This window comes from Cyclopterus lumpus, chromosome 18, assembly GCF_009769545.1.
Source record: "Cyclopterus lumpus isolate fCycLum1 chromosome 18, fCycLum1.pri, whole genome shotgun sequence".
In the NCBI taxonomy this organism is placed as follows: Eukaryota; Metazoa; Chordata; class Actinopteri; order Perciformes; family Cyclopteridae; genus Cyclopterus; species Cyclopterus lumpus.
The window spans coordinates 4,080,917-4,091,100 of NC_046983.1; the positions used below are offsets into that span (position 1 = coordinate 4,080,917).

The 10,184-nt window shown below is 42.9% G+C and overlaps 2 protein-coding genes across 2 annotated transcripts in view; one reads left to right on the forward strand and one right to left on the reverse strand.

Moving 5' to 3' along the window:
• The first annotated feature begins 1,928 nt into the window (after positions 1 to 1,928).
• LOC117747406 lies at positions 1,929 to 6,929 on the forward strand. Its single transcript, XM_034556577.1, has 9 exons — positions 1,929 to 2,052; positions 2,589 to 2,779; positions 3,582 to 3,719; positions 4,160 to 4,298; positions 4,578 to 4,755; positions 5,214 to 5,355; positions 6,027 to 6,167; positions 6,695 to 6,746; positions 6,839 to 6,929. Exons 1-9 carry the CDS (start codon positions 1,936 to 1,938, stop codon positions 6,848 to 6,850), a joined length of 1,110 nt encoding a protein of 369 aa, XP_034412468.1. The 5' UTR covers positions 1,929 to 1,935; the 3' UTR covers positions 6,851 to 6,929.
• A 427-nt stretch (positions 6,930 to 7,356) lies between these two features.
• The window catches only part of zgc:77880 (zf-DHHC domain-containing protein), an 8,762-nt gene continuing 5,934 nt past the window's right edge, over positions 7,357 to 10,184 (reverse strand). Inside the window, exon 9 of the mRNA XM_034557349.1 lies at positions 7,357 to 10,184. This exon is cut by the window's right edge and continues 848 nt beyond it. The gene's annotated coding sequence lies outside the window, so the exon portion shown is untranslated.

Consider the following 10,184-nt stretch of genomic DNA (forward strand, 5'->3'; position numbering starts at 1 on the left):
TTTCCTCTGGTCCACTCGAGGCCTCGTGGCACAAGACAGCAGCGGACCCGTACCCGTGAACCCAGAGTCCAACGTGGAGCGGCCGGGTGAACGTGGTCTGGACTCTGTGCAGCAGGGTCATGGTGTCGGAGACGCCGTAGAAGGACAGGACCCCCGCCCCGTGATCCAGGTACACGCCCACCCTGGAGGACACGGGGCGGGGCTCGGCGGCCTGGATGTACACGTGCCGGACCACGTAGCGGCTGGCAAAACAATCCAAGGCCCAGGACTTGTCGTTGCATCCGAAACTGCTCTTGATTCCCGTCCTGCTGACGTCTCTGTACGAGACGGCGACAGAGACCGCTCCCCCGCTCCTCTCCACCTCCCAGTAATGGCGTCCGGTGAGACTCTCTTTGCTCAGGACCAGATGCCCGTCCAGGAACCGGTCCGGGTGGCTGGGGTACGCCTGATCGTCCTCCACATTCGTGGCTTTCCGGTTCCCCTCGGACAACAGCAGGCGCGCGTTCGCCGTGTTCGGATCCAGCGTTATTTCACAAATGTAACGGGCGCAAATTGACACGTGTTGCCGGACTTTGTAGGAAAATGCACGAGAAATGAGAAGTAGCTCATGATGAGGATACGCCGCAATAGGAATTATTATTCAGATGTAGCCGCATCAAACACTGTGCATGTCAATATGCTGACGACACACAACTGTTACATTCGTCTCCGAGGGCCGCCGCCCCCCTTTTTAAAGACTAGTTTGATAATTAGAAAGATGTCTTTCCAATGTGAAGATACGGTTCAGTGAATGCTACAGCCAGCAGCAGACAGTGAGTCTCGGTTATGTGGACACGTTTAAATAAAACTGCCAGTTGTAACCGCAACAAACTGGTTAATGTTTAGGTTACTAAAGCTATTTCAAACTGCTCAGGTGTTTAGGGGCGGAGCCAAGGACGTGAACAAAGAGGAACAAATATTATTCACCAGACTCGAGTACCTAAATGAACTTTTGAATGCTCCTTTGTTTCGAGCCATCTCTGAGCTGCCATGAGATTGTCATCTGTGCATGCTTGTGTAATTATCAGTTATGAAACCAGAGGAACAGGATGCTGGTCTTGAATAAACGGAAAGACAACTTTGATTCCTTCGGAGACTCTGTTTGTTGCAATTGAATATTTGAACCACAACTCTCCACCTGATCAAACATAGAAATCTTCCACCACACTACCAAGAGTGGTAAATGTGTCGCTGTGTCATCGGAGAGAAGAGACCAGCTGGCAACGACTACCTTGGTGTGTCTCGGTCTGTTCAGGACCTGTTTTGAGTCAATGCGACCGTGAGCCTGAGGCCAATGTCAAAAGCAGCTTTGCGGATTTTCACATCAGATTTGCACCACTATAAGCACAACGTCTGCCTCACACTGTCTGCAAAACAATACACAGTGATTTGCAAAACACTAAACACACTTCTATCCATTACACACAGAAATATATCAAGATGTCACTTCCTTGCGATTCTTGCAAACTGATCTGTTTATAGTCTTTAAAAAAGAAACCAGGGAGAGACTAAGCAATGCAAATGTTCATATGTTTGCATATTTCCTAGTTCGTCGACTTGGTCCCTGAAAGGCCACTCCTAGGAGACATACTGCGATTCGTGCCAAGCATAGTCCAAAACAGCTCGTTAAAAAGAACTTTGTCCTTGGGTGTTTGTTTAATGCCAATCAAATGAATCTGATGCATTGAAGTCATAATTCACGCATGCTGTACCTTGTAATTACGCTTGTCACTCAGGATGCCATGCCCCTCCCAGTTGATCCTCCTGTTAGATGAACAAACCGGCAAACCAGTTACGTGGCATACAACAATATCACGTGGGAGATCTTCGGATACACAAACGATATATAAAGAGCGTCAAAGAGGAGTTTGCTATGGCTTTTAAAACTGCTCCACCATGTCGCTCTCTCTCCTGCTGCTGCTGCTGCTGCTCGCCACGGCCCGGACTTCTCGACTCCACGGGGCGGTGTTGACTTACTACCCAATAAACGACACCGCGGACGGATACACCGCGGTATGTAGCACCCTTCTCATCACAACAATTAAGTTAGAAAAGAGTAGTTTGTGTCCGTATATCTTAAGAGGAATGCTCGATGCACTTTTAAATATATATGCGCTACGGAATAAAGGCTTTTTAAAAACACCTTTTCATGGGGTTCTTGTTGGTTCTTTGGAACCTGGACCAGCGGATCATCCCGTTCTGATGGATCTGATCAAGCCTTGTCGGGGAGACTGTAGAATCCATTTGAAACCATTTGGACATTTAAAGAACATTAACTGGAATATCTGCCCATTGAGAAAAACTAAAAAGCACGTTTAAGCAGTTCATTAACTAGAAGTATTACATTACCAAGATCTCTATCTATCAATTAAATAGAGTAAGAATACGTCTTATTATATCTTCGGTCCACAGAAAAAGTTTTTGATTTTCCGATGTTTTAAGATATAAGATAAGAAAGGAAACATTTGGATGTTCTACGTTATCCGTTCTTCACAGTGGGATGTCTTCCTGGATGTTGTCTTTGACTTGTCTTCCCTGTGACACCACAGATGGTCCTCCGCTACAAGCTGACCTACAACCCTTGCTCCGAAAGGGACGTGTGGGTCTGCTTAAGCGAGGATTGTGGATATCTGAGTTCTTATGCGCTGAACCCCGTGGACCAGAACAGCAGCGCAGCGTGGTGCCAGAGAGAGGGGATCCAGATCCGGTGGTTTCTGAGCAACAATCCGTTCATGATCGAGTGAGTGACCACGCACAGAATAACACAGCTATTACCAAAAGGGACACACGCATAAAAGTCAATATTTCAACTGAAGATACACGTTTTGAAGGCCTGGTGAGAAAAGATGGCTTGATTTGCCGAAACATATGTAACCACGACGTCAGAGATTCTTTAATCAAATGAATCTGGTGTATAGAAAGTATTGAAGTCATAATTCCTGCGGTACCTTTGTTTCCTGAAGGCAATGTGGTTGAAGAATGGTCCTCAGACTTCTTTGTTACGCTGTCACTCATGATGCCACGCCCCTCTCAGTTGATATGAATACATACAATCTGAAAGAAAAAAAAGTTCTGAAAGTGAATAAAAGATTTGAAACTGTAAAAAATAAATAAAAAACATCTCAATTTGAAAATATAAAATCTGCAACTGAAAACTTTAAATAAATATTTTATTCAAAACAATTCCAGCACTGAATCAAAACTATATGTTAATCCCCAACAACTTTTTATGCACTTTCAGGTTAGATATTTTTTTCTTCAAATGATCAAAACTATTGGCCTTGATTTGGACAAAGAGCAGGCAGGTACCAGGTAGCAAAACACAGGTGGTTCACAGAGGAGTCAAGCAAACACGGGATTAAAACAATAATCTCACAGGGCACCAATCAAAAGCACCCAATTCTGCAGATATAGACGTTTAAAGTCTCACAGGGTGGCTGTTCGTCATTTCATAGGAACACACACTTAGATTCCCTCGTGTGCTCTGTCTGTTGTCATTTTACACCGTATGCAAATGAACCTTTTCATGACTTCCACTGAAGATCCTTTGGTGGTCATTGGAGAAGTACCAAAAATGCCGTCAGTTATATGACAATGTTGACCTCGGTCGAGCTGAGGAAGCGGTCGGACACGGGTCGAGTTAACTCGTCCCCGCAGACCAACATCCTGCCAGAACTGAGGTAAGCCGCCTCCCCGTTTGTGCTTATATCTTTTAAGTAATTATACGCCTTCATGTATTTCAATAATTGTATGTCACACTCTTCTTCTCTATATGGAGTATCATTGCAGTATACGATAAATGTTAAAAATACAGTAATAGAAAAGTCAATTAGGGTCCTAATTCGTGGACCTAACTGTTCCTGGTTTTGTTGCCTAAACTTAAGTGTACGTAGTCATTGAGACTAGGCGTGGACATATTAATAAAAGAAAAAACAAGAGAAAGCACATGTACTTTGTTTCTTTTATTTGTTTCCCTTCGATTTAAACCCTGGGCTCAGAAAGAGATTTAAATAAATACTTTTAATACTTAAAAGAATGACATTTGCTGACTTGTGTTCAGATTCAAGCTGAATTAACTCAGTGTTTTACATGTAAATTGCACAATGTTTCTCTCCGTCAGCGTTCCTTCAAACTGTCAGAGAGATCTTGACCTGTTGACCTTTGACCCCGACGGAGACGAGGTCAGATGCAGATATGGAAAGAGATCTGCATTAGAGTGTGTTCAATGCATACCGGCCTCCGTTCTCAGCCTCTCCTCAGTGAGTACACACCGATGCTTTATAATCACACCATTATAGTCCAATCTTAACCCAGGTTTTTAAACAGTATTTCAGTGAGCGCACAAAAACCCTAAAAACTACTTTCATTTCAATGTGAACGGCACTGAGGACGATGTTTTCTACACTGGATGTGTTTTAGTCTTTAAACAGTACAATGTGTACCTCCTTTTTTGTTGCTAAAATCAGGCTCTTGCAATTCAGTGCATTAACGTCCGTTTGTTGTTATTTGTCCCCTTGTTGTTGTTTGTCCCCTTGCAGTCCTGTACGCTGTCTTTCAACTCCACCATTCCCAGTAACGAAGGTACTTACGCGGTCCAGCTGGTGATGGAGGACGTCACCAGGAAGACCATCACCTTGACTCAAAACGACGGGGTGGAGACGACCCTCAAAGCCGACTCCCCGATCGGCCAATCGGCTGTCGACTTTAGTTTCACAGGTAATATTTCTTGTCTTGGCATCCTGGACTCATTTATACATTATGAATAATCTATGGATGCCCATTAAAAATGCCTGAATTTCAAATCAATACCACAGGTTTTTAGGTAGAAACGTTACGAGTATCACTAGTACCAGCATGGCAGTTCATGAAATAGTCCCAAAATGCAATCTGTTGGTTTTCGTTTACATGGACACGAATTGACGCATTTCATAATATCCAAAAAGACAACTATTGATACAGAGAAACAGGACTTTAAACCAGAAGACCGATGTTCAGCACCTTTTTGTGGTTTGATGGAAGTGCTTTTGATGGCTGAACCAAACTGTAGTGAATACATCGAGACTCTCGACCTGCGCTGGACGAGAAGTCAGAGGGTCATTGAAGACATTGGGATTCACCCTCAGGGCACCACGAGTGTCTGTACAGCACCGATGTCCTGGTCTTTATCGTTCCAGTGGCTCCTGTGGTGGAGTCCTGCACTGAGGGACTCTATCTGCCCAAGTTCTTGCCCCCAACCCCGGCAAACAGAGCTCGGCTGTCCACGGCCGTCAATCGCTCCATTGAGATCAGCATCAAGGCCGAGGCGACTATCTCCACGTGAGTCAGAGATCAAACTGAATTAAGAGAATGTAAACGGTGCAGAATGTTCTTTGGTGGGATAAGTCAAGGGTCTTCATTCTGCTGTATCGCGTTGGTAGGATATACACACAGGGGGTTAAACATGAATGTAACATAGTACTATGTATACGTAAGCTTTCAAAGCCAGAAGAAAACATGAAAAGCGTGTTCGAGACCGCATTGTTGTTTTAGGGGTTGTGCTTTTCCTAAACCTAACTGTGGTTGTGTCGTCGTTGTGGCAAATGAAGAGATGGAGAGACAGGGTTCGGGCAACCAGCAGAGAGAGCCGTCTATCGCTCGTTCAAGAATACAATTCTTCTACAACAAGAATCAGAATCCCTAAGTTAGAATTATATACCTCTCTTCATGCCACTTTCCACCAATCAGATTCTAACACGTCGACTTTCCAACATGCCTACAAACTTCTTCAGATCAAGTTGACCTCCTGGCTGGTCATTGAATGCCACATCATGACCTTCGGGCAGGCCCCGTCTCCAGTTCCCTGAGAAGTGCTCCTTCCAGTTAGCATGTTTCGTTCTTATTGACTTATTATTGTACTGTCCGTAAACACATCTCATAAGGTCACGTAACGATTTTGTTCAACGCTGCCTAAACCTAAACTTTAGTCTCTTCTTCCGTTTGTTAAAAAGGATTTACGAGCTTTTGTTCAGCGGGCCGTACAACACAATGAAAACCGCATCAGGAGAGGGACGGTACACCCTGAGATGGACGCCGTCCGAGGACGATGGAGACCACCAGCCCATCTGTTTCGTCGTACAGGCAGTTTTCAAGTCAGTCACTTTTCCCACCACACTAAAAAAAACTATAGAAATACTTAAAGTTTCTTATGGCAACGGTGTTTTAGTCATCAACGCATACATCGCAATTGCTGAAATTTGAGAAAGGTGTTTTGGAAAACATATGGTGTCCTAGTTTTCCGAAACGAGAATGGGGAATGTCAGTTGCACCATTTGCTTTTTCCTTAAAACAATAGCTAGTCATAACGCTATGAATTGTGGGTAATTCCCTGAGTCAAAGTCTGCAGAAACGCGGACTTGCGGAAAGCCCTCGAGACTCTCAGACGTGGCAGGGTGCCAATCAGTAGGCGACATGGGGGGGGGGGGGGGCGTGTCATCATCTCTTGTTGGAGAAATGACCAAAATGCAAATTAAAAGGGCAAGAGGGGTTGTTTAGTTGAAGTTAGCCTGATCGCGGAGCTGGTTGCAGCCAATCTGGACAATGTGATTCCATCAGATGTCTTCATATATCTAAAATGTGTGAGTCATAAATAATCCGTGACACCGGTTCAACTCCACAGATCAGTCCAGTTTCAATCGGAGCTCCGATGTGTCGTCGTGACGGTTGGAAACGTGAGCGGAAAAACACCTTCGTTCGTTCGTTCGTTCTCATTCCGTTGATGAAGTTCACTTTCACGTCTTTTATATTCACTTCTTTTTTACAGACCCAACGATAAACACGACCCATTGTCCAACAACTACACCAGCAGCTGCAACTCCTCCACCCTCAACCACACCCACTAAAACCTCTACTCAATCCACAACACCTCTACCAGCAGTACAACTATCAGCAATCTGTTGATGCTTATTGCTATTTACAGCCCGTGAGTCATAATCAGTAGTGAATAATATCTCCGAGGAGATATTGGTTAGTCGGGTACTCAGGGAAATGTTTTTTTTTTTTATTCAGCAATTCTAGATAATTCGCAGCATTGTTATTACAAAACGTAAAACTTGTTATCGTTGAATAACTACTTGACACGTCTTATCGGAGCATTTAACTCTTAATTCTTGATGTTATCTTGAACCTCTTCTACAAGGAAAATAAAAAATACTTTTTAAACTGCCAATGTGAACTCGTTGGTATTGTCTTTTGTCTATTTAGCACCCCCCCCCAATGTAATTAATCTTCAGAATTAAGAATTAATTTGGACAAAACAAAAAGTAAGACAAAAGGAGCCGGTGAAGTTCAAAAGTTGTCTGTTTTACTTCCAGTTGAAGGAGCAGCGTGACATAATACACACGTAACAATGAATAGAGCGTGTTTTAAACTTGTTTATCATGAAGCCACATGAAGAAACACTCTTTGTTGGTTTTGTTTGAAGGCTGTGAAACAAACCAGCCATCACATACCAGGTTTTAACAGCTGAGGTGTGCCGAAATATGAAGACCGACTTGGGTGTACGTGACTCTTTATTGACCTTAATGTGGTTAAAGACGCTTTAAAAAGACACTTTAACCACATTAACACTTGAGACATCAAACTTTATGTTTATTATTTAAAAAATATTTGGATATTCTTTCTTTGGTTGATTTTTTTTGGGGGGGGGGGGGCAGATTAGCTTACAATAAAAAATTTTTTAAATGTCTCTTCGACAATTACAAGCCACTGTAGCTCGAGGGGGGAATTTGAAGCACTTTGTTTCCGCTCATGGAAGTCAATAAAGTTGTACATTTTTGAATCGCCAAACAATCTAGCAGAACTGACAGTTAAACATTTGGCTGGTTGTTGAATCATTAATTTCAGGCCCTTTTGTTTGTACATTCCTTTCACTCGGGGTGCGCTTGTTTCGTTTCAGCTAACGGCCGGTGAATGTTTTCAAATGATAGAATCAGTGGGAAGGAGGCACCGAAACAAGCGCACCCTGTTGAGCGACGATGAAACACAAAAAATAAAAAACAGATCAACTGCATTTTTCAACAAGCAAGTCAAACACCCACCTGGACACAAAACATTTAGTTTTAAATGTTTTTAGGTGTTTGATTTAAATGAGACTGTAACATATTCACATTTTAAACAAACTCATACGAAAACATCTCAAACCTGTTTTGTTTTACACGGATCGCGATATATAGAAAAACACCCGCAGAGAAAAAAAAAATAAAAAAATGCCAGAACTTTCCCTCAATTAAAATTGCACATCGATATATATATAAAATATGAACTTTTCCTATGTACAGCTAAACCAAAACCTGTGCGAGGACGAACGTTAAGGGATACCTGCATGGAGAGCGGTCGCCAGTAGCTATATGAAAAACATTCCTGCGGTCAAAAACACGATAAAAAAACCAACAGAAATAAGGCGTCTTGTAGCTCGGTCGCCATCAGAGTTGGAAAACTCGCATTCAGAGCATGAGCTTCATTATCAAGACAATTAACCACGTCGCTTGAGGTACGTGCGCCTCCTGGTGTGCCAATGTGGTGGCCTTAAAGATGCTAATGGGGGGCAAGAACAATACCAGCCAATCAAAGCCTCCCAGTTCTCTAGAAAGATAACAGGAAGCTGGAAGAATGGTGGCCACCCATCTGCTTTGGGCTAGTTTTTTATTGAATCGGGCTGGTTTCAAGTTGTGATTGGGGAACCGTCAATCTGATCTGGAAACAGCGGTTAGATGAGAAGATGGACGAGGCCCTTAGCTTTCCAGTCTCGATGCTAAGCTAAGCGGCGGCCGGCTGTAGCTCCATTTAAACCGTCGACACGTGAGAATGGTGTTGAGTAGACGTCGTCTCGTTACCGCGGCTAGCGTCTCTCCGAGGGTTTCACTTTGTTAAGAGACGTGTTTTAAAATGAGAGCTTTCAGTAAATATCTGTAACTTTGTTTTTTTCTTGAAATGTAAAAAACGTACAATTAGAAGAAGAAGAAAAAAAAAAAAAAGGCAGATCACTTGATGTGATGTAAGTCACATGATTCAAGAGAAAAGGGGCTCCGGTGACACCCACTGGCAGTTGTTCTGGTTTTCGGAGCATTTGAGGAACATTTGTGAACACTTTGTTAAGAATGAAGAGTTCACTGAAGTCACAATAACTACATACATAAAAACACAGAGGGGTGACGTTGTCTTTGCATCCAACACTTTTTTCAATTTAAAGTGAGACTTCAAGCCCGAAAAAACCCTCCTCAGCGTGAATGATCACAAAAACAACAACAACAACAACACAGTTATTGGTGGAGATATCTCCACGGAATAGTTAAACAATAAATAAGTTAAAAATCGTCCCTTCACTGAGATTTAGCAGAATACTGAGAAGTGTACTCTGAGTGTGTGTGTGTGTGTGTGTGTGTGTACAAGTGTAACACACTAAACTGTGTTGTACTTTTAAAAAGAACACAGGAATGAGGAAAAAAACTAAACAAACACAACAAGGAATGTCTTTGAGGTCATTCTTCGTTTCCAGGTTTGCTTATGAACCCTGAACACATCGTTGTCGTTTCCATTGTTTCTATTATTGTTATTATTATTGTTGTTATTAGTTCACAGGATGTAAAGGAGCTCGTTTAGTTTCCCCGCACGTATAAAATGACATGTTAGTTGATCATAGAAATATCTTTTAAAAATGAGTCAACTAGAACTTCATAGGGTTCTGCAGCTCGTCCCCGTAGGAGAACCTTTTCTGGAACGCTTTCATAGTTTTCTACTTAGAACCGAACATCTGTGAAAGGTTCCAACGAGAACCCCATATGAAAGGTTGTACAGGGAACCCTTTGAGCGTGTGATGTTCCACCCAAACACCCTCTCTAGAGATTCTAACCAGAACCTTTCAGGCTTCTAAGGGTGCTAACGAGAACTCATCAAGGGGGTTCTCGTGAGAAGCCTTTTATATTCCATGGGGTTCATCTAAAACCCACCAAGGGGGGGTTCTACCGAGAACCCTTTTATTTTATATTCCATGGGGTTAATCAAAAACCCACCGATGGGGGTTCTACAGAGAACCCTTTCAGATTCCAAGGGTTTTATCTGGAACTCCGATGTGGGGCAGCTCAACCCACAACAATCCCGTGTTCTCTTTC